Source organism: Notamacropus eugenii, chromosome 1 (genome assembly GCF_028372415.1).
Source record: "Notamacropus eugenii isolate mMacEug1 chromosome 1, mMacEug1.pri_v2, whole genome shotgun sequence".
In the NCBI taxonomy this organism is placed as follows: domain Eukaryota; kingdom Metazoa; phylum Chordata; class Mammalia; order Diprotodontia; family Macropodidae; genus Notamacropus; species Notamacropus eugenii.
The window spans coordinates 706,838,025-706,863,370 of NC_092872.1; the positions used below are offsets into that span (position 1 = coordinate 706,838,025).

The following is a 25,346-nucleotide window of genomic DNA, read 5'->3' on the forward strand; positions in this document are numbered from 1 at the left end:
GCTAAAGATGATCTGCAACAATCAGAGCAGAGAGCTTTTCAAGGAGTGTTCTGGGTATGTTCCTCCAACAACCTCCTCTTCAGTCACAATGACAGCAAAATAACTAGAGGTTTGATCCTGACTCCTCTAGGATCTGTCTAAGAAAAGGGAGGGAGAGAAGGGCAGGAACATGGATGAAGGAAGGGGAGGGCAAAGAAAAGCAGAATAATCCAAAGATGCAAGTAATAACTGCGCCTAGAGGCTTGACTGGCAGGAGCTCCTTTCTTTTTTTTTTAATTCTTCTACAAATTCTTGCTAAGCTTGTGTCCAATCTGCCTTGCCCATCCCCCAGTCCCTGGGTGGCTCAGGGGTAGGGGTGGTCACAAAGGGAGGCAAGGCACTCACTGTGTGGGGCAGGCATTCTGAACTTCTCTGTTACCAAAGAAGCTCTTTATTTAACTGTCTCCTCATTTATCAGTCTATTTCTTGATTTTGGACTGCATTTGAGTTGAATTCTGCTCACCTAGGGGTGGTGTGGCTTGATCTAGGGGGCCTATAGATTTTGTGCGTAGCTTAAGAACTAGCTACAGCTATTTTAAAATATCATTTGGAAGTCAGATATTTTAATAGCTTAATTAATAAAAAATGAAGAATTTCTAATGGAGGAGAGAAAGAGAAAGGACTTCAAAGAAGTCAAAAAATGACTCCGCAAAATTTTGAAATAGGTGTTTCTCCCATCCCTCATCCACTTCTCACTCCCTAGGGTTCTCATCTAAGCCCTCTACTTTCAGATCTCTTTACCAGGCAGGCCTACACTCTATTTTTCCATTACAATCCCTCTGAAAATGTGCCCCTATTCAAAAATCGTCAACTTCCCCACCCAATTAAAACCTATGCTTCAGTCAAAATGTTTGTTTGAGCTAATTCAAACTAATGAAAGATACCCTGTTCTTCCTCCAACAGATTATCTGAATTGATACCAGCATAACCTAACTATAGTTAACTGGTAAAATTTCAGGAAAGGGAACAATATGGTACCATGGAACAATGTCTAAGTAGTGCCAGACCTTGAGGCACGAGCTGTGACTTTCTCACCATTAAGAAAGTGGCTAAACTGCTGAAATAATTTTAATTTATTTTATTTAATTTATCAACTTTTGTTTACTTTCCCAAAACCAAAAAGCATATGCTTATGAACATTACAGCACTGTTCCTTCCAATTAAAATGATTTTAACTCTTTATATTTCAGGGAATATGTTATAGTTTAAAGGGAATCAGGACAACAAATCCTAAATAAACCTTTCATTCAACATGTCAGGCACATTCTGGCAGCTACAGGAAGAAAAAAACTTTTGAGATTTTACTGCATAAGAAAGGACCACCCCAGCTGCAGTTTAAAAGAAACGATTCTAGATTCTTTACTGGAAACAGGAAAATCTCCCTTCTCTTCAGCAGCTGTTGAATGTCATATTAGACATTCAGCTTCAGCTTCTGAAGACAATTTTTTTTCAACCTAGAAAAAAGCAACAAATAGCCAAGAACTATGAGAGAAGCAGCCAAAACCAGGGCTATTTTGTTTTGTTGTTGTTTTTTAAACCCAATAAATGGAAAAAGAGAATTGACCAGTCATCAGAGAAATAATAAAGAATTTATCTTCCACTCCAGATGTTCAAAGATTTTAATAGTGACTAGTCAACATAAGCAGGAAGAGGGGGGAACCATTCAATTACCCAGGAACTTTGTCATTTGGTTAATGAAAACCAAGTCCAAAGTGAGCTTGGGGAAAGGTGAGCAGATGGAGCTAATGAGGAGAGATCACATCAAACTAGAAGGTAAAGATGTACAAGACAAGTTCCAGGACAATTATTCAGATAATCAGGCTCAAATACGAGGCAAAAATCCACAAGAGGGTACTATGACAAAGACCAAGGGAAGACTTAGGCATATATTCCAAAGAGTTTAAAGATAGGAAAGGGATAAAAATATGTGTAACAGTATTTTTTGTTGTAGCCATGAACTGGAAGTAGTGCAAATGACCTTAATAGCAGAATGGGTGAACAAATAATGATATTAATATAATGAAAATTTATTCTGCCATAAAGGACAACAAATATGAAGGAATCAAAAGAAACTTGGGAAAACTTTTTGGAATATATGAAGAGTAAATTACAGAAATCAGGAGAAAATTCATAAGATGATTATAAGATTAAAAAGAAAAATAACTATGAAAAAAGTAGTGACCAATCAAAACTCCTAAGAAAGATGACACAGCATACTTATTGACTTAAGACTGAGAGGATGTTGTACAGAAACACAAAGTTATGTTGCATTCTAGGAAAAGAATTGATTTATTTTCTTTGAATGAACACAACATAGGAAAGGGAGGAAAGGGAGAGCAAGGCAGGGATAAGGGGGGATCAACAAAGTGTTCAGTTTAAAGAAAATAAGAAATCCTATGAAGAACAGTTGAGAAGGGAAAACACTGCAAACAGAGATGAGAGATGGAGTACACTGTCAGAAATAGGAAGGTCAGTTGGCTGCACTGTAGAAGTCAAGAAGTGAACTAATATGAAGAAAGTGGAAAAATAGGATGGGGTTGGGCTGTAAAGGGTTAACAAGGATGAGGATACTGGTCCACAGCTACTGAAGCTACAGTAAGGCTAATGTCAACTAGGTGTCCATATTAAATCTGACAGCAATATGGTGAATCCTCAGGATGTGGTAGTCACTATAGGATATTTAAAGAAGGGTGGGCTGAGCACAGCTAGAAATCAAGCAGGTCAAAACTTCTCTGCCAACATGCAGTGCAATCAGATAGATGAATCTGGTGTTATGCTTCTAGCCTGGGCAAGTTAGAGATATCTACTTTCTATCATCACCCCAAAAATGGTCAACTACAGGATCTTATTCTTGATCCTACACGTAATAAAGAGTAACTGGAATTCACTAAGTAGATACAGCATTATTAGTCAGATCTTCACTTGAGGAAAGTTACTTTGCCACAGTACTGGACAGGACACACTGGAGTGGAGAAAGAACTGAGAGGGAAACCAATTAAGAAATTATTACAACAGTCTAGGCAAAGAATATATGACAATGTTGTTACTATCTGTAAAATTTAACAATGAATAACAAGTTCATGGTTAATCAATCTGGATTTTATTCTTGTTTGCATATTGAACTATTTGTGCTTAAGTTCATGAAAAAAAAGAGAACTTTGCATGATTGGAGCAAATCCATTCCCTCAGTTATAAAAATGGAGGGTTGGTATAGCTAACCTCAAAGTATGTGTAGGTCAAAGTTGGTATGGGTTATTTTTTTGACTGTAAAATTCTATGAATCTTATACTCAGTTTTACCTTAACTATGCACATCTTTTTGACCCAGCAATATCATCATTAGGTCTATAACCCAAAGAGATCAAAGAAAGAGGGAAAGCTTCAATATTTAGAAAAATATTTATAGTATATCTTTTTGCATCAGGAAAAAACTAGAAACTAAAGGAGTACCCATCAGTTGAGAATCAGCTTAACAAAAAATATGTATCGATGTGGTAGAAGACTAGAGTACTGTAAAAAAAAAAAAAAGAATGAAAGAGATGGTTTCTAAGAAACCTGGGAGGATTTATATGAGCTGATATATAACAAATTGAAACCATAGCACTGTAAAGTCAAACCCCTTTCTCCAAGACTGAGGTACTCTGATCAACATAATGACCAACCACAACAAACAGCTGACAGACTCAGGGTACAAAGTAAGATATACTTCTGTTTGGACAAGGCTAACATGGGAATTTTTTTTGCTTACTTTCACATGTTTGTCACATGGTTTTGTTTTTCTTTCTTTTTCAATTGGGAGTAAGGTGGGAGAGAATAAGAGAAGGTGTATTTAGTAATCTAAAATAAAATGGAATTTAATTTTTAAAATTATTTTGAGTATGCTTTAATGAACATCCTTAAATTAATCCAGGTAAGATCTCAGTGCTGAGGCAGCCAGGTGGCCGTGTGGATAGAACGCTAGGCCTGAAGACAGGAAGACTCATCTTCCTCAGTTCAAATCTGGCCTCAGACACTTATTAGTTGTATGACCCTGGGCATGTCACTTAACCATGTTTGCCTCAATTTATTTATCTGTCAAATGAACCAGAGAAGGAAACAGCAGACCACTCCAGTATCTCTGGTGAGAAAACCCCAAATGGGGTAACAAAGAATCAGATGGGACTGAACAACAACAAAGCACCTTATAGTTCTATTAAATAACTTCTACAGATGAGGAAATGGCTCAAACAGATTTTGAAAAAACTATTCACAAATTTTAAAACAAAAAGTCTGGCAGAACCTGCCCTCTGTGCCATTTCAGGTTAACATACTTTGCTGTAGTCCATCTAGGCATGTAAGCCCTTGGGATGTACGTAATATCACTGTAATTTTCACCTAGTTAAAAGGCACCTTATGATTTTTGTAGATAATAATGAAGGAAGAGGAAAGTGGTACAAAGGAGAGAGAAGGTAAAACAAAGTGCTCCACTGCTTCCCCGGGGGAAAAAAGAGTTTGTAGAACTCTGAATGCTGCACGGCAGCTGAATTCAAAACACATCGGTAGACACTATGAATAAGAATGAATGAACTCCAGAATACATGACAGTTATGCTTACACTGCAAAACCTCTTTTAAGAAAATCTATAGATCAAACAAGAAACCATCCAAAAATTTTACTTTAAAGAATCCATCAAGCAACTGGAATTACACATGGAGAAAGATGGTGCTGCTTCTCACCCTTTATCACCATGTTCATTTGCTCTGTCAGTTTCACCCAAGTCAATTTTCTTTTTTCATAATGTGATCCAATACCAGGCTTATTCATCATCCATTTTTCTTTCTCTATGCATTTCCTCATATCACCTCTCATGCCCAGAATCTGCTGTTTTTATTACCTCCTTGATAAGTTGGTTTCTACTAACCTTTGGGTAAATACTTCCTTCAAACACCTTTCTATGTAAAGGAAGCCTTTGATATTCACCTAGATTTCCAACTAGATTAGAGGTCTTCAAACTTTTAAAATCATGTACCTTTTGAGTCATCCACCATTATGTGAATATTAACTTATTTAAAAATTATAAACTGGTAATACTGGATTAAAATTTTTATATATCTATGTCTGCAGATATATAAAATAAAAAAATAAGCAAAAAACATTTTTTTGAAGACTGATGAAATATTTTATGTCAGAGTCAATACAAAACCACTGTAGGAGAGTAACATGGTCAGACTTGTTCTCTAGGAAAGTAACTTTGGTAGCAATGTAGAAAATGGGTTGGAAGAATGGATAGACTTGAGACAGGTAGACTTTTAAGAAGAAATAGTTTAGGAGAAAAGTGATATAGGCCAAAACTGAAGTGGTGGTTATATCAGGAAAGAGAGAGTGACTTATGCAAGAGATGTTATAATGGCAGAAATGACAACATTTGGTAACTGACTTGACAGGAGGTTCCTACCAAAGACAAGAGGCAATCTACACAGAACAGGAGTTCTTAATCAGGGTTCTAGAAACTTGCTTTTAAAAATGTTTTAATAACTGTATTTAAAAACTGGTTTCCTTTATAATCCTATGTATTTTATCTTATACATCAAATAACATTTTATCTTATGCATCTAATGACCTGCTGAGAAGTAGTTTATATATGCTTCAGACTGGTAAAAGGGTCCATGACACAAAAAAAAGTTAACACTAGAAGGGCAGAGAGGGGTATATGGTGAGGAGAGGAGTATTAGTCAGGTCATAATATCCTGAGGGACCAAAGTTGAAACTCTATATAACAGAGGGACAAGTATCCTAGGATAAGGACTGGTTGTAAAAACAAGGCCCAGATGTAGCTACCATGAAATGAATACGTGGAAAGGAGTAAGGTGTTTAAAAAAAACAAAACAAAACTGGAAAGGTAGGAAGGGGGCAGATTATGGAGAACTTTAAAAGCCAACAGAGGACTTTATATGTGATCTAGTTAATGCTTATGTTCTTATAAGGTGTACCAGTTAGCACAGTTGCTGTATTTTGTTAACAAGGGAATGATGCATATTCAATCCCTGCATGGTAGTTTCCGTTTACACAAAAAGGAGGGAAATTTTTTGTTAAAGCAGTTATAGACTCTTTCTGGCTAGCAGGTCCCACATAAAATAAAACCAAACCAATGTTAGAAATTGCAGGAAAGCATATGTTGGAATTTAGAGGAAAATTTTGAGAAGTACAAGCTGTCCAAAAGGAGATCAGGGCTGTTTTATTAGACTGAATTTCCATGTAAATATAATCCCATCAAGGGGATTCTTGCTCAGGAACAGACTCAACAAAAGTGACTTCTAATTCCTTTCTGATACTCTATGATTTTATGGTAAGGTAAGGAGTAATTGAGATTAAATGTAATAAAGAAAAGTAAGAAACAAACAAGAAAAAGCTGTTGACCTGGATATGGAAGCCATTGTGGGAAAATCTCAAGACCAGCAAGATTTATTTCATTCCAACAAGGACCCAGGATTTTACTGGTGTGGGCAAGTTGTTGGCACAGAGAAAGCACTACATAAATGTTTGATGACTTAGAAAAGATTAAGGGGTATTAGAAACAAGAAATTAATCTGGAAGGAATTTGAACAAAGAGGTCACTTGGCTTGTGGTAAATATTCAATTTCACTAAATTTACTTCAGCAGACTTAGAACAAGTGGAAAACTTGAAGTACATACACTAAAAAAGTAATATTTTTCAGTCGAGAAAACTCAAATGGTTAAAACCGTAGGTAATTTGAAACCCATTTCTAGATTTTAAGTATTACAACTGGGAAGGGGCAAAAAAGAATACCGTAAAAAACAAACAAACAAACAAAAAAAACCAACCCAATCTACATTGCTTCCAAGAGTAAGTTCTCCAGTGTCCATCTATTATTTAAAACTGATTTTTGGTCACCAAATAAGAAGCAGATCCCTAAAAAAATTTTTTAAAATACTGCTATATATATATATACATCATACCCACTCAGATAGTTATTCACTATTAGCCACCCATCTTGGGTTTTTTAAAAAATAAATCTACTGTCCCAAAGACAGAATTTGATTCAACAAATACAAATGACAACATAAACTGGGTTACTCTGAGGCTCTGAAAAATTATGGCCTGATAAAGACATTCAAAGAAGGTAGAATGAACAATAATGATTACACCAGATAGAAAATGTTTTGAACAAATTCACCGAAGCTATGATTAAAAAGGAAATGATTAAAAGAGAACCTTTTTAGGAAATTTCTTTCATAAAGGTCTTATTTCTAATATGTACAGGCACCTATTCAAATCTATATGAATATGAGCTATTCCGTAACTAACAAATGGTCAAAGGCTATAAACAGTTCTCAGGGGAAAGACATCCAACCTATCTATAACCATATGAAAAAAAGTGTTCCAAATAATTAATAGAGGTGTAAATACACCTCACATTCATCAGACTGGCAAAACTAACCCCTTCCCTCAAAAAAAAAAAAAAAAGAATTAGAAGGAAATGACAGTTGTTTGACAAAGTAGAGTAAAACAGACACTTTCATGCATTGATGATGAAGGAATGCAAATCAGTCATCCATTCTGGAAAACAATTTAGAACTGTGGCCCAAATGGTACTCAGCTGTGTACACACTTGGTCCCTACAAATACCACTAATAAATAGGCTGATATCCCAAAGAGAACAAAGAATGAGAAAAAGGTCCTATATGAGAAATCTAAATAACTGGAAAAGTACTAACTGTTCATAGAAAGGTTGAGCCAATATAAAAAGAATGAGAATACTATCTGAATTAAAATGACAAGAAAAAAATAAAATAAAATTCATATAGAGGCAAAAAGGTCAAGTATTTCAAGGGAAAGAATAAAGAAAAGTGGGAAGGGGTCAATAAATGTCACATCACAAATTATACGGCAAAGCAGTAAATGTCAAAACAACACGCTGGAATAGATTAGATACATAACATGCAAAGGAACCTAGAAGCATAATGTTCAAGAAACACCAAGTACCCGGCTGAGATATATATTCACTATTTGATAAAAATCTGTAGCATTATAATTTGGAAGACACCAGTTTTAGACAAGACAAGCTCCAAACAGATATAAAAGGTCACACCATAAATTAAACAAACAAAAACAAACCAAATGAGACAACCAAAAAAGATTTTTAAAAGATAACCAAAAAAGACTTTAAAAAGATAATTTTCATTACATAAAATTGAAAGAAATATAATACAGCCAAGATTAAAAGGGAAACAAGGGGTAGAGGGTTTGAAGAACTGTTGAAGCAAATTTATCTGACAAGTGTTGCATTTCCAAGATATGTAAGAAACTTAATCAAATTTTATTAAAAGTAAGTTTTTGGTGTCTTTTTAACAAAAATCACCATATTCTCAAAAGTATCTCTACCACTTCCCCTCCCAGAGAGGATTATCTCACGTTTAAAAAAAAAAAAACAAAAACATTTTAAAGACAAAAAAAAAGAGAGGGGGGGGGATGGAGGAATCAGTACAATTGATCAAAGGAGCAAATCTAAAAATGTGCAACATAAAGAACTTGTGAATATGTTACCACTTCCAAAATATGGAAGAGTATCTTCTCAAGTTTCTTTCTTTAAGCCATATTTATTCATTACAATTATAACTACTGGTTGCTTTTGTGGTTATTCTTTCCATTTATACTTTTGTAAAAGTTCAAAGTATCTTTTCTTGGTTCTGGTCACTTTATTATATTATCAGTTCATAAAGATCTTCCCATGCTCCTCTGTACTCATCACATCATTTCTTATAATACAGTAATGCTCTATTGTAAAAACTGTTTTTATGACTATTTTGGTGACTTTTCTTATCAATGTCTTCTGGGGATATAAGTCTAGTAATGGAATTTCTGGGTCACTCTATTTGCATAATTCCAAGTTTACAAAATGGTTGTGCCAATTCACAGCTCTACCAACAATGCACCAAAGTGGCTACCTTTTGAGACTGCTAAATGTTCTAGTGAAACGGTGTCAAACTCGGAGAAATGGGGGCCACTAAACCATATATAAAGATCTCTGCTGACCTCAAGTTGACCCAAGTTTTATAATATAATGTTATTGATGATTAATGTATTATTAATTCTTGAAAATATTTTCCACATACATTTTAATCTGATTTGTGCAGCACTCTAGACTGTTCAGGACTACAAGCTTCACATCTCTGTCCACAGAGTGTTGAGTCTGTGTGACCAAGGTGAAGTGACATAACCTCTGTTGGTCTCAGTATCCCCACCTTTAAAGTGGGCATAACAGCACTTCCATCACAGGGTTTTGTGAAGATCAAGATAATTTGCGTAAAGCTCTCAGAACAGTGCCTGGACATTTATATAGCAACTGCTATTATTATCATTATCATGTACCAACAACCCCTCCAACAGTGACTGCTCCCATCTTTGGACATCTTTGTCAATTTGCAAGGTGTGATACAAAACTTCAATTGTTTTAGTCTTCATTTCTCTGTTAGTTACAGCATTTTTTTTTATATGGTTGTTAATACTTTCAATTCTTTTGAGAACTGTTTGGTGATATCATTTGACTAATTATCTTTTGAGAAATGGCTTTTCATTCTATATGCATAATAGAGGTATAGATAAATACATGCATGCATGTATACTTCTGTTAATTGTATATATATTCTGGATACCAAACTCTTACCAGAGAATGATACAGATTTCCCCCTCCCCATTAAAAATCACTTCCCTTTTTATACTAAGTGCATTAATTTTGTCTATATAGAAATTTTTCAGTTTCTTATAACTGAAGTTATTTATTTTCTATTCCATATTTGCCTCTATCCATTGTTTGGGTTAAAATACATCTGCTACCTTTATCTATGATAGGTATGTGATCTGCTTCTTTTATATTTTAGAGAGGGAGGGAGGGAAGAGGGGAGGAGGGAGGGAGAGAGAGAGAGAGAGACAGACAGACAGACAAAAAAAAACAGACCAAAAAAAACACTGTATACAGCCTTCTCATACTTAAATCTAGTTCACTCACATGTCATGGCATCACCTTCCTGATGTCATGGTCCTCTTTGACAACAAAGGACAAACAACAACAAAAGTATAATCTTTAATATTAAGGTCACATATCCACTCACAATATATTATGGAAAATTTTGAAGGCTATTTCTGCCAGACTGCTTTCTAGTTTCTCCCTCAGCTTTTATTTAAAAATAAATAGAGTTCTTTCCTAAGTAATTTATGATTACAGGTCAATTGAACACTGGGTTACTGGATTCCAGCATTTCTGATTTTCCATTGTCTAGTCTATTCCATGGATCTACCCTTCTACTCTCTAAATAATACCAGATGGTTTTGATGGCTGTAGCCTGATAGGATTTTATATAAAACATGTGAATCATTATTCAAGAATTATATTGGTTTGTAGTTTTCCTTTTGTACCTTTTCCTTCCTAGGTTTAGGTATTTTAACTTTATCCTTCTCATTAAAGGAATCTGACAAGGTGCTTCCCCTTTCAATTTTGGAGAAATCTATGCAATATTAGTAGCTACTTGGTCTTTAAAAACTCTGAAAGAATTCTCCTATGAATCTACTAGGATGACTATCTCTCCCCCGCCCCACTGCCCTTTTCGGAATTCTTTAACAGCTGGTCTTCCTTTTTGGAGACTGGATTTTCTGAGATCTCTTTGGTCTTTTGTTAGCTGGGGTATTTTACATTTTTTGAAAGTGTTCTTCAGTTTTGCCTGTGTTCTCATTTTTGTTATCATGTATCTATACATGCTAAATTCTGATCATTCTTTATAATTTCTTCTTCTGTAATTTCGCCTTGCTCATTTGGTTTTCTGTACTCTTCTTTTGAATCGTATTGACTAAAGATTTATCTATTTTATTAGACTTTATGAAGAACTGGCTTTTAATTTATCATTTTTATAGGTCTTTTGGGTTTCAAATTCTCCTCTAAAATTTAGTATCTCCTCTTTTGTGCTTATTCTAGTTTTATTTGTTGGTTTTCTAAATATTTTTTAAAATGCTGATTCAATTTATTGATTTTTTTGTATCTTGTTAATGTATGTTTGAATAAGATTTTTTCCCCTTGAGGACTGTTAGCTGCAATATAGAAATTGTGCTATGTTCTTATTTCATCAATATTATTTTCATTCACAGAATTATTAATTCTTTCTATAATTTGTTCTTTGATCTAGTCACTACTTAGGAATTCACTGTTAAGTCTTCCAGTGGGGTCTCGGTCTTATCTGTGCTCCCCACTGCTTACTATTTTGATTACATTATTGTTTCCAAATGACTGTGAAGCCCACCCCTCAGAATGTGGCGTAGCTGGTCTTCTACCTCCCAAACCTGCCATTACCTTTTTCCCAGTTTGTTTCTCCACCATGTCGTTGCTGAGAGAGAAGTCTTCGAACGGTGGTGCTTTAGAACACCCCCCCTTGGGCATCGTTCTGTTCTCCTTACTTGATCTTCATTTATGCTGCCATCGCTTCGTCGTCAACCGTCTGTTTAAAAAAAGAAAGAAAACTCTGAAATGGTTTTCAGACTTATAACCCCAACAATCACAAAATGTGCTAGTCTCACAATGAACTAAATACAATCAATAAATAATTTATACAACAGAACTAGAAAAAGAACATAACCAGCTGTCTACCAAGCTAAGATACCTGAAAATAGAAAACAGAAAACAGGAAGACAAAGACTACAAGATGGAAATCTCTGTGAATAATCTAAGCCTTATAGAGAACATCAAAAAGATGGTTACCTGCCCTTGCCTCATAAAGGCTCCAAGTTGTTATGAATATTTTACTAGAAATCAGGTTATTAAGAAGGTTAAGCTAAAATGTCTAACATTAGAAGAAGGTAAACCCTGGGGGATTTACTTATGATTTACCCCAGGTCCTGAGGCATAATGGGTATTCTCTATGATTTCTTCTCTTCTTTGGAGTGGTCTCCAAAACAAGCTCCATCACCTCAATGACCCTTATGTACATCTCAACTCTGTTTTCTTCAGTATTTCCTTCTATCAAAGGCATTGAAGGAGTTGTCCCTAATTCTCTTCAGGTTCAGACTGATCTACCTGTCCCAATATTCAGAAAGACTAAATTCTTTATACCATGCTAATAAACAGAGTTGAAACTTGTAAAAGCTGGAATTTCCCCACATAGATTCTAAGGTATGTGTTCCCAGCTGCAGACCAGTCAAATTTTTGCTTCTATTTCTAGGTGACAATCCAGTCTAATAGTGATCTGGGCATATACATTTAGGATGCAACGTTTTAGGCATAGTATTTACAGCTCAAAGGTACAATAACCTTGATTCAACATTGCCAGGAGCCTAGCCAACAATCTATGGTACAGAAGGGTCATGTGAGGTTATGGGTTGTAATAATAGGAAACAAAGGTGTGGTGCATCTTCCTTTTTTCATTCCAAAAATCTAACCAAGTGCTAACTTTTAGACAGTAAACCTTGAACCTATTAACAACTCCTTTTCTCAACAGTTGCTATCTCCCCCAATACTACTCTGGGAACCAAACACAGGCAGAATAAAGTACTATGGAATGAATCCATGACTCACTTGAGAAATCATTTTTGGTGAAAACAAGACATTTCTAGAGCAGCTCTGTTCCTTAATATGTACAGGTTAATGACATGTAAGTGCTCTAACACGTGAAGCCTTCCCCTGGACACTTGAATAGTAGTTGTATTTAAAATTGGGTCACACATATTCTTGGGATAGTCTTTATTCAAAGAAATAATCTTTGCACACAAAATAGTCAAGACTCTTCTAGCCCCCAAGATCTCCTATTACAACTGTCCTCTCCTCCCCGAAAAAGTACATTTGCAAAATAGATAAATGGAGATGCCCTCCTTCACAGAGCAAATGGTGATTTACTTTAACCTAATATTATACATTTCTTAACACTAAAGAATAAACAAAACCAAGCTTGTGGTGGATATGGCTGCTCTATACTGGGCCCAAGTTATTCAAAAGGCTTTGAAGCATTTGCATTTTTAAAAAAATAACATTATTATTAATCTATAAAAAATAAACCCTCCAAAACACTGGCTCTGGAAGCACAGGACCCACTTCTCACACTGCCGGATTTAGCCTGCACTATTCACTCTTCCACTCTGGATTCTGGTTTTCCTCAGGTTTGAATAACAGTCTTTGAGGTTCCCTACAGCTCTATGTACATTCCTACTGTTTTCTCAGCTGTCTATGATATGCCTCTGCTCTACTTGAAGAACAAATGTTGGATCTGATATCAAATTGGATCTGAATTTGAATCCTACCTCCATCTCCCAGCATGTCTGAAGACCATGTGAGTTACTTATTCTCTCAATCTGTTTACTCACAAGTAAAATGGGAGGTGATAACAGCTATAGGACTTACCTCAGAGTGGTTCTGAGGATTACATGAGATAATATACGTAAAGAGTTTGGCAAACAATCATCATAGCTGTCACCACCACCATTACTCTTTACTATAAAGACCTGAAAATAATTTGGAAAAAGACAAGTATAGACTGGTAAAAATTTTTGTCAGCTTATAGAAACTACTCTAATCCTATGTACCACAACTGCACACAAATTAGAAAAATCAGGCTGATTCTCACACACATGCTCACAGAGTCACAGAAAAGTCCACAGAAGATGTACCCATGGAGCTCAATACCTAAAATAATTATACCAGCCTTCAGAGGCGTATAATCTCTTTGTAGAGAATTAAATAACACATTTAATAAAATAAAAATAACAATACAAAGCAGTACAAGATTGAGAGCTCAATGAAGGGGGGGAAGAAGAATACTAGGGAAAACATGGAATTGGGAAATCTGGAGAACAAAGGAGGGGCACTCTGTGGAATCTGAGAAAAGAAGTTGGAATTCCAAACAGGGGAACCAGGATTTTAAAAAAAAAAAATTTTTTTTAATGAGTTAGCAAAAATTGGAGATGCACAAAAACAAATGTAAATATTAGTGTTAGGGTAGTATTCAGATTTAGGCATCTTCACAGAAGTGATAAATGAAATCATAGGAGTAAATGGGAACACCAAAGAGTTAGGAATGTAGAAAAAAAGAGATAGGAATGGGAAACAATACAGCAAATAAAGTCATCTGTGCATATAAGGAATAGTTAGAGTAACAATCAAAAGATAAGAGAAGAGAGGGTCATTTCGTGGAGGAGAAGGAAAGAACCCTTTTCAAATAGTAAAGAGAATGAAGAGGAATGAATACATTGATAAGGTCTCTGGATTACTGTGACCTCAAAAACAGCAGATTATGATGTAAGGCTGTATATTCTGCTTACACAGATCTGTAACTCCTTTCTTACTGCAAAAGTCAGAATCTGATTTGGTTTGCTCATTTTAAACAACATATTCTACATTTTCTTCCAATTTGATTCTACACTATTAGAAAAATATAATCTATTTTGAGTAAAATATGTCTAAATAGAACAGATGTCTAAAGTTATTATATAGAATACCCATGAGGAGCTATGCATAATCAATCTTTTACCATAAGGGAGTAAAAGTCAGTAGAGAATCATTTAAACACATTCAAAGACCATCATGAAGCAGAAATCCAAATCATATATGCTCTCTCATATGATTATAAATCAATTTCAGTCAGTCAAGAAGGAAAACAAAATTTTCCAAATACAGGATATGATTAAAAATTACTCCATGGGTTCACTATACAAGCAAAGAGCCCGGTGAAATTCCATAGTGTAGTAACAATGCAGACTTCAAGTCAAAAATTAAGATTTGATTTTGATTATGTCTAAAAAAAAAAAAGAAGAAACTTCAGACCACAAGTTCTTTCATTTTATTCTTCAAAAAATTCTGCCCACTCAATGTTATTTAGTTAGCTTTACTAAGATATCTAGCTTTACATGTAGGGCCCTGAAACTTGTTTCACCGAAATGGTGCCAAGCAGATAGATTCCAGATTATTCTACCTCCTTCTTCTTCATCTAGCTGACTTATTACCCTTGGAAAGCTTTCTACCTCATCATGTAAAGAGAATACTGGTCTGTTTAACAACTTATAAGGAATGTTACTTCTACATAATAAATACTAACAATTCACAATTCTTATTTAACTTTAAAACTACAAGTGAAAAATCTATTGAGCTTAAGTAGGTATTTGAAGAGAAGTCCAGAGGGGAAAAAAGGACTTCTTAAGAACAGAAACGGTATTATCTGAGTATTCCATGTCACTTAGTTCCAATTACTCTTTATTAGAATACTGGTCATATAGCTCTTTTTTACATCAGTTTGAATTTTACTTAATCAAGACACAATTAGATTTTTTTTAATTGAGTTTCCAAAAAAAGATATTCACCCTACAGCATGGGAAGTAAAAAAGCAACATTACATAATCTTTAATACTTCACTACAGTAACAAGAGGGGGAAAAAATTTACATTTTGGCAAGTAGCCAAATACTGGACTTTTATAGCCCATGAATAAGCAAAACTCAGTCATTTCCTTTCTGAAATGTCAGCTGTTCTCAGAGGCATTATTTTTTTTCTTAAATTCAAAAGAAAACTGCGCAAAAGAATTTCATATGGAAAAGAAGAAAGAAAAGAGTCAGCCAGGGGTCCATCACTTTAAAGTTTAAAGCATCAGTGACTCCCCAATATAATCCTCCTTCCACTGACACAGATTAGAAAAGTAAGTCACAACTTTGCAGAAGTTTCCTAAGTAACACTGTAGCAGTGAAAAAAGTTGTTACATTTTCCTCAGACTAACACTCATCAGTTTGCTAAGACTTGACACAACTTGACCTCCACTGGCATCAAGCCAAATAAACCAGGGGTCACCCTTCCAACTACAGGGAGGTGTCAAAAGACTACAGAGGTCAGACATCATCAACACTTCACTTTTATACAATGTATTTATTGTTGTTGTGTTCTTTTAAAGTCCACTGAAGAGTCAGTAGTTCAAACCTCATTTTATCAAGGAGAATGTGAGTACTCAGCACAGCCTACATTAATTAATCTGTACAAATTCTAGAATTAGCTTATAAGCTCTTAGTGTCTCTTGCTTGGTGATGGGCTGTGTCAAAAATAATACCAAAAAGTAGTACTGTACAATTTTACATCATAAGATATATATTTCACACATTTCTAGACATAATACCTTTCTAAATACATACAGATATACAGTGAATGACTGCCACAATCAATATCATTTGAAGGTACCATTAATATTTGTACTTTCTCCCCAGTCAACCTATGGGGCAGGAAGAAAGATAGTACCATTTAAATACCTGAAAAAGCTAAGGTTCTAATGGTGCAGGGGGAAAAGTGCTGATTTTGAAATCCTAGTAACTGGGTTCAAATCCTCCATCTGTCATTTACTACCTGTGCACTTTAAGCAAATTACTTAAACTCTATGGGCTGCAGTTTTTTAACTAGATCAACTTCTGAGGTCCTCTCTAGCTCTAAATCTTCAATCCTAAATTAAATCTCACATACTTAATGATCCAAGTCATATTATGGCCCAAATCTCTATATCCCACTCCTGTGTCTCTCTTGCACTACAGAGCAGCATATACAAATACCCTTTTCTTTATTGCCTCTGGCAACAAGTTACTTCCCTTGACTAAACCTCAGTTTTAAAGCCTGCTTTTGCATATTTTTATGGGGTTCAGATGTGATTATCTCTCACTCATATCTATAATCTATAAGAAAAAGAAGTAGTGTAATATGTGGATAAAATGACTGCACTGGAGTGCAGAAGGCCTAGGGGCCAGTTCCACCTCAGGAAGGTCCCAGCAGTGTGACCAAGAGCAGGTTACTTCTAACTCTCCCATCCACAGCTTCACATTTAACCCCTAAACAATGGAGATAACAATATTTCCTAGGGTTGTAGTTAAGTATTGAAATGACATAACATAGGTTAACATATATGTTAACATATATATGTCTCTGTGTGTCTTAGTTAACAATGGAAGCACAGTAAACCTTGGAAATGGTTAACAATGGTTTACCTGCACTTCCTTCCATAGGATGACCTCTGAGTCCTCAATGCCTCGAATGCTCTGTCCCCTTCACCCCTTCACCGCCATCTCCCCTTCTGCAGGAAACCTTTCCTGACCCCACAAACTAGTTGGTTATTTACATACTGACTCCAACCTTAGAATGTGAACTCCTTGAGGGCAAGCAAGACTGTGCCCATCCTTCCTTTGTATCCTCACTGTGCTCAGCACAGTGCCACACGAAGCAATTTTTAACATTCGTTTTTAAAAATTCAGAGTTCAAAATTCTTTCCGTTCTTCCCCCTCCCCCCCACAGCCACCTCCTTGAGAGGGTAAGCAATTTGTCAGAGATTATACATGTGCAATAATGCAAAACACATTTCCATATTAGCCATGTTGTAACAAAAGCCGCAGACCCCCTCCAACCCCCCCCCACACACACATTGAAAAATATTATGCTTCAATCTGCATTCAGACTCCATCAGTTCTTTCTCTGGATATGGACATCATTTTTTTTATCCTGAGTCTTTTGGAATTTTCTTGGATCACAATTGTTGAAAATAGCTAAGTCATTCACAGTTGATCATCACGTAATATTGCTGTTATGTACAGCGTTCTCCTGGTTCTGTTCACTTTGCATCAGTTCATTGATGTCTTTCCAGATTTTTCTGAAATCATCCTGCTCATCATTTCTTACAGCACAACAGTATTTACATTACAATAATATGCCACAACTATTTTAGCCATTCTATAGGTGATTGACACCCCTTCAATTTCCAATTCTTTGCATGCACAGTTTGAAAGCCCTTTGGGCATAGTTCCAAATTACTCTCCAGAATGGCTGATCAGTTCACAATTGTACCAACAGTATATCAGTGTCCCAATTTTCTCCTAATCCCTCCAAAATTTATCATTTTCTTCTGTCATACTAACCAACCTGACAGGTATGAGGTAGCACCTTGGAGCTGTTTTAATTTGCATTTCTTTAATCAATACTGATTTAGAGCATTTCTTCTTATGACTACTTGATATCTCTGTATGAAAACAGCCTGTTCATGTTCTTCAACCATTTCTCAACTGCAAAATGACTTGTATTGTTATAAATTTGACCCAGTTCTCTATATATTTAAGAAATGAGGTTTTTATCAGACACACTGGGTGTAAAAATTGTTTCCCAGCTTTCTGCTTTTCTTCTAATCTTGCTTGCATTGATTTTGTTTCTGCAAAAACTTTTAAAATTTAATACAATCAAGATTATCCATTCTAGCTGTCTTAATGGTCTCTCTGTGGCATAAATTCTTCCCTTCTCCACAGCTCTCACAGGTGAACTATTCCTAGCTCTCCTAATTTATGGTATTCCCTTTATGCCTAAATTTAACTAAGAACCATTTAACAATGGTTCTCCCTGCCCAAGAGGAGCTTACAATTTAATTGGGGGGAGAGGAGGAGGCAAATGGGGGAGAGAGAAGATAGCAGACAACATTAAAAACAAATATATAAAAGCAAGTTATATAAAGGATAAATAAGAAATTAATAGAACGAAGGTACTAGAGAGTGATTGTCCACACTCGCCTAAAGACCTCCAAGTGGGAGGCACCCATCACTAACCCTGGAGGTGGCACACTCTACTTTAGGACATCTCTAATTTTAGTGCTTCTTGACAACAAGTCTAAATTTAGCCTCTGGGTTACCCCACCCAAGGTTCCTTCTTCTGTCCACAAGGACCAAAGAGAATAAGTGTAATGTGTCTGTCCTCCACAGAACTCTCTGTAAAAAGCTATCAAGTTCCTCCTAAGTCTTCACCAAGCTTTAAAAAAGAGAGAGAGAGAGAGAGAGAGAGAGAGAGAGAGAGAGAGAGAGAGAGAGAGAGAGAGAGAGAGAGAGAGAGAGCACTCTGTTCTTTTAAGTGTTTCTTCTGAATCCTAAACTTGAAGCCCTTAACCATGCAAGCTGCCTAACTCTAGACATTGCAGCTAGACACTGCGCTTCTTACATTTAGTGCTCATCACTTCACAGGCAGACTCACCAGGGCAGAATTCGGTGAGATTATCATCTTCCTGATTCCTAGAAGCTCTGCACCTCTTAAGGAAGTCCCAAGATCTCATTAGTTTTTTTGGTTGCCTCTTCACAATGACTCCTACCAAACTGATGCTACATTAAAAGACCCGGACCTTCTTCAAAAGAATTGCTGTCTATCTATGGTTAGACACTGTATGATATTTGTATAGCTGATTTTTTTGTACCCAAGTGACTTTACATTTATCCCTAATAAATTTCACCCTACTAGATTTAGCCTTGATACCTTTTTATAGACTGTCAAGATCCTATTGGATTATAAATTTTCCAGAGTGTTGGCCCAGCTTTGCATATCTGCATGTTTGATAAGTATGCCACTTATGTTTTAACCAAGTCACTTCACTGATAAAAATGTGAAACAGCAAAGAGAGAAACTGAGATTTGTAAGGTAATTACACAGAGACCTCTAGCCAGCAAAACATTTAACCATTAACAACTTGCCGTTGAGTTGTTTCAGTCCTGTCTGACTTTTTATGACCCCATTTTGGGTTTTCTTGGCAAAGATACTGGAATAGCTTGCCGTTTCCTTCTCTAGCTCATTTTACACATACAGAAACTGAGGTGAACAGGGTTAAGTGACTTGCCCAGGGTCAAACAGCTAATAAGTGTCTGAAGCCAGATTTAAACTCAGGAAGATGAGTCTTCCTGACTTCATGCCTAGCACTCTATTCATTATGCCACCTCGTTAACTACTCTTTGAATTGTCTTACTACTGAGTCCACCTGATTATATTATATTCTATATAATTTTAAAATCATATTAGATTGTAAGCTCCCTGAGGGCAGGGACTGTCTTTTTGTACTACCAAAGCTCAGTCGATAGTCAACAAACATTTATTAACTGCTGTGCAATGTGTTAATCACTAGGGATATAAATATGAAGGAAGACAATCCTTTATAGTCTAACGGAAGAAGACAACACACAGAAAGTTTAGAAAAAGGGGTGGGGATGGGGGGGCCTAATAGGCAGGGACATAATGGAGAAGTCACAAATGAGAAATGAAAAGTTTTAACTAAGTTCCTTCCTTAGATGAAGGTTTTGGAGCCCATGCCTCTACTCTCCAATTAGAGGAAGAGAGAATAGTCAGGACATGGAGCTCTACAACTTAGGAAATCCTGCAGGATGCTGTTTTCCCAACAACAAGCTTCCAGGGGCATGGCAGAGAAGTCCCAAATCATTGCCCGGCTTTGTAAATGTTCCCTGACTGTCTGACTGTCCAATCGGATCTTTCCAACTTCTCTGTACTAAGAGTGTTTAATTCTTTATGAATAGTCATGCTAAAATCTAAGTAAACTATCTCCACAATATTCCTCTTGTTTACTAGTTTAGTAATGAGGTTAGCCCAATGAGGAAATGAGATTAGTCCTAGGAAATGAAGTTAGTCCGTTATGACTTGCTCTTCAAGCCACCACAATTCTTTGTAATCACTTTTCCCCATTCTAAATATTTGCCAACACCTTCTTAAATTAGGATGTCTTTGAGAAGGTTAGAATTAGTCCACTGATTATCCTAGGGTACCCCAGGCATCTTCTGGCTATGGTTCATTTGGAAAAGAGGAATTCTAATAATATCACACAATGTCTAACCATGGATAGACAACTTACAACTCACAGTTACAACTTACAATCGATGAGAAATATTCATATAGAATTTGAATAAAAGACCGTAAGAGACCGTAAGAGTAGCCCCATTAAGTATAGCATAAACTGAGTTGTAAATTAATTCAATATTTTAATCAAATCCTTATCTAAAATGTTATAGAAAGAAATGCAGAATGGCCCAATTAATATTAAACAGGCTATCTTGTGTCTTTCAAAAGACCTGACAGGAGCTATTCTTGGTGACTTAGAACTTGTTACCATAAGATGTGGAGATTCAAGTTGAATTCATTTCTGTAAATATGAGGTAATTTGCTGTTTAAATTAGAGTGAAATCCCTATTCTTGGTTCTAGTGAAAAGAGATGGTCTGAACATAACAGGTGAACTCCCCAAATTCATTATGCTAGCATCTAGGATCACTTCCAAGGTATCACCTCACTAACACTCAATAAAATCCACAAGCATTCTCAAGTTTCTGATGGTCTCCTCTTCCTGTTTTCTCTGGCTTCCGTGAACACAATGCTATCTTTCTAGGTTATAGTTTCTTCTTCACTTTATGGAGAGAGGAAAGGAAGGCGGATCTTGTCGGTAACAAATTCTGTGCATGTGTGTATGCATATATGTATGTATGTAAAATGACCTTCTAAAAGACCTATTTTTTTTAAAAAACCGTTAAGATACAGATATAAATACGCAAAAAAAACCCCTCTGAAACATCACACCAACTGCATCTGAGAAAATTCATGTAAACAAATTAATCATTGCTACAATCCCCCTCTCCCTCCAACTCTACCATAAGTGCAAAAAGATTATCTGTCTTGTCTGTCTCTCTCAAACTGGACAGGGTGTCATAATAAAACCAAGATAATATTTTAAAGTTCATAAATGTCTATCATGATTATAAATTCTTGGCATTATACATAGTGAGCATTTCAGAGACTAAACCTGACACATAGTTAGTTCTAAGTGCTAGTGAGATGTCAACATTCATCAAAGACAACCAGAACCTCAGTTGGCCCCAGCTTCTCACATGATGGCACGCTGCCCAGAGCAAGAAACTCTAAGGATGGTTGCAATACCTTTATATGGAAGGAAGTTCAGTTTCAGTCCATTAACAATGCTCAGTGAAAGGTGGAATCTCCAATAATAATAATTATAATATTAAATTTAACTCAAAAAATTCCTACCTGATAGGGGAAATTTAGGTAAGAGATTTTTAAAAATACAGTTCCAGTAATATTTACCAACTAAAACCTCTAACCTACCTGCACAAATGGTCATTTGATGTTATATATAGAATATCTATATTCACTTTCAGCAAGATTATTCCTCATCTCTTCATAAACAGTTATAATCACTATATCTACTCTCCTCCCACCTCACCCCAATAAAAGAATGACAGGACAACTAAGTAAAAGCAAATCTAAAATAAGGGGGTGGAAGGGTGGGGGACAACACCTAAGATGGGATCAAGGAAGTTCTACCCATTCAAATCCTGCACATTGGAACTTTCACAAACCAAAGAACCTATTTGTGCAAAGAAATGAGCACTGCCAAACCCAAAACTCTGCTCAAGCTGGTATCCCACCCCATCCAAGCACTGCTATTACTGTTGCTGCTGCCGCTATCATTGTTTTTATTATTACTTTCTTCCCTTTTTGATGGGGTAAAAAACAATGCCACAAATGGTGCACCTTCACACTCCGTATTCTACAGACTATAACATGTGCGAGTCACATCAAGGCTTTTATAACTGATGCGGATTGTCACAGCCAGGTCCCCATGTCTTGGAAACTTTGTTCTTTGTAGCTTAGAGATTAGGAGTAGTTGAGATGCCAACATTTATTGTTCTTGAGTTTTTATGAATCAGTGTGATGATCTGATGATACTGTTCAGTCTATACTAATGGTCTGGGAGTCAGGAAAATTCATTGCTTTAGCCTTTTAGGATATGCACATCATTTGTGGGAGTCACTTGTTAGTCCCTCAAAAAATAATGCATCATTCTGGTCTAAAGAATTATGGCTAACTAGGGCATGTCTAGCGAAGGTCATAAACAGCCATCAGAAGAGGCAAATTTTTGCATCTCACTGCACCGTTACATTTTTTTCATCCATTCTTTGCATAATCTAAATTTTCACTAGTCCGAGCTTCTTAAGGATAGTCCTTTTGACATTTTCTATAGCTATGACCTCATACTGAACTGTCATCAAAAACCCTTCAATTTCCACACCAAAAAACAACAACAACAAAAGTATCAGTCATTTCTCAATATATTCTTGGATGAGTAAATGAAGAGCCTTTCGATGATTCTCAAGTCTTAGTTATTTCATAGCTACACCCAGACAATAGCCACTTTCAGCTGTGTCCCACCAATCCAATGACATGTACGTAATCACACATTAGAACTATGTGGTGAAGGGTTATCTTCCCCAAAGTATTTCATGAGTATTTTTTAGGATTTTGCCATATTTGTGCCTTGATTTAAGAATGTCTACTGACCTTCCACCTTTTTTGTTATTTATTATTATCATTACTATCCCTTCTACTCATGCCATAACAGGGGAAGACTATAAATGACCTAAGATTAAGAGTAGTATTCTAAAGATTATCCCCTGGAAAGTTTACCAGGAAGTTAGAATAGCGACCCTGTGTTCTTAAAGGCTAAACCAGTTACTGGTCTCCTAGGTCCTAGGTTAAGGTCTCAGATATAAGTGTCAGTAATGGATTGTATATCTTCCATATGAGAAGCAGAGCTGTCCATAATTAAAAACTTTGATTCATTCAATAAATATTTATCAAGCACCTATAATGTGCCAGGCACTATGCTAAGCCATGGATTGACAAAGACATACAAGTTAAGCTATCCTTCTAAGTCATTTTTCCCTATTATAGCTAAATGTCCTAGTCTTCTAAATTAACAACCACAATCTAACTGAAATAGCTCTCTCCAAGATTAGGAATAACCACAAAAAAATTTCGTCAGTTAAAATTCAGTCACCTTGGACAGAGGGAGGAAATCCAGGGCACATTCTAATAATGATGTTTTTAAATATATAAAATGCAAAGGATTAAAAAGGAAAACATTTATATTGTTCACCCTGACTTAATCCTTATCACTCACCCTCAATTTAAGATTCTTTATGGCTTCGAGGATAAAATTTAAACACATACACACACACACACACACACACACACACACACACACAAAATCTAGCACTGAAGGTTCAACATATTCTGGCTTGTTTATAGGACTGTCATTCAGGGTGAAAACAGCAGGGGTTGGGGGTGGCAAGATGAGAAGTCTTTTGACCTTCCCCTTTTCACACATCAGTCTCCTTCCAAATATCCACCGTTCTTATTCAACAATGAAAAAAACAAGACAAAGTATTCATTCTGAATGAATGACTCGCAAAAAAGAGTATATTCAATTCTTGCAGAATCAATTGACAAAGATTTATTAAGGACCTACTATGTGCCAGGTGCTGTGAGTACAACTACAAAGAATGAAAGAATCCTCATTTTCAAGGGGCTTACAGAGTAGAAAATTAGGATGTGTTAAACCATTCATTCCACAGTAGTGATTCTGCTCTAGGGCAAGTCCTAAACTGATAGCAAAGAAGAAGGAAATTATATTGATCATGGAGTACTTACTTCCCAAACAGACATTAATCATACAATCAATAAGTATTTTATTAAGCACTTACTACATGTACTGGGGGTACAAATACGAAGAATAAAACAATCCCTTGAGGGGAAGGTCTGCCTTTGCCATTCTTATCTACACAGGGTTTAGCGTAGTGCTTGGCACATAGTAGATATTTAATAAATGTCTATTGATGTATAATATTCTGAATGCTAAAACAAAAGATTGTAAAACTTTGCATTCTTATGATTAGATAATCATCTACTACTACTACTACCACTACCACCACCAACGCAGCTGCCGCCATCGCCTAAAGGGTACAACTGTGATAAGGCTGCATATGTCAGACACTAATCGTTGTCAGTGTTTTCAGTATGATATACAGAGCATTGCAATATAATACTATACTATCTCCCATTTTTTAACATGGTTTTCTTTTCCCGTTGTTTTCATAGGTAACATGTTTTATCCTCCTCACACTCCTGTGGGTAGAGACAAAGTATTTTTTCCATCTTACAGGTGGAGAAATGGAAACACAGAAAATAATAGAACACAACCACTACTGGCCTTCTCTTGACTGCCCAATCTATGCTTCATGGCTCTATGTACTACATGAAGCTATACAGTTCACAATCACTTGACCCAGAACTACAATTTTCAGTCACAATGCAAATCTCATCAGTACATCAGAAAAAACTCAATGAATGGTCCATTATGAAGTCAGATTTTCCCTTCAGGTCTCACTCTAGATATATCTCAGTTCACTAGGATAATCTTCTCAATAACAGGTAATCTTTTTCCTTCTCAATGTAAACTGGCAAGCCTTATCAATAACAACAAAAGAAGATACAAAGTGGGCAGGACACCCAACACACCCCCAAACACATATATTCACACAGCCAACATGGATACTAATATAAATCCTCCTGGTCACAATAAAAACATCACTGTCCTTGTGTCCTGAGCAAATTTACCTCCTACCTCATTTACTGAAAAATATATTCTATACAAAGGATTTTT

The 25,346-nt window shown here is 36.0% G+C and overlaps 1 protein-coding gene across 13 annotated transcripts in view; it reads right to left on the reverse strand.

The window, feature by feature from the left end:
- The window catches only part of ANKRD11 (ankyrin repeat domain containing 11), a 376,722-nt gene that overhangs the window by 116,831 nt on the left and 234,545 nt on the right, over nucleotides 1–25,346 (reverse strand). For all 13 annotated transcript variants that reach the window (XM_072636508.1, XM_072636472.1, XM_072636524.1 and 10 more), the window contains one exon: nucleotides 11,378–11,522. In XM_072636508.1, coding sequence (XP_072492609.1) covers nucleotides 11,378–11,464 — 87 coding nt within the window. In that variant the 5' untranslated portion in view covers nucleotides 11,465–11,522. The remainder of the gene's footprint in view (nucleotides 1–11,377; nucleotides 11,523–25,346) is intronic.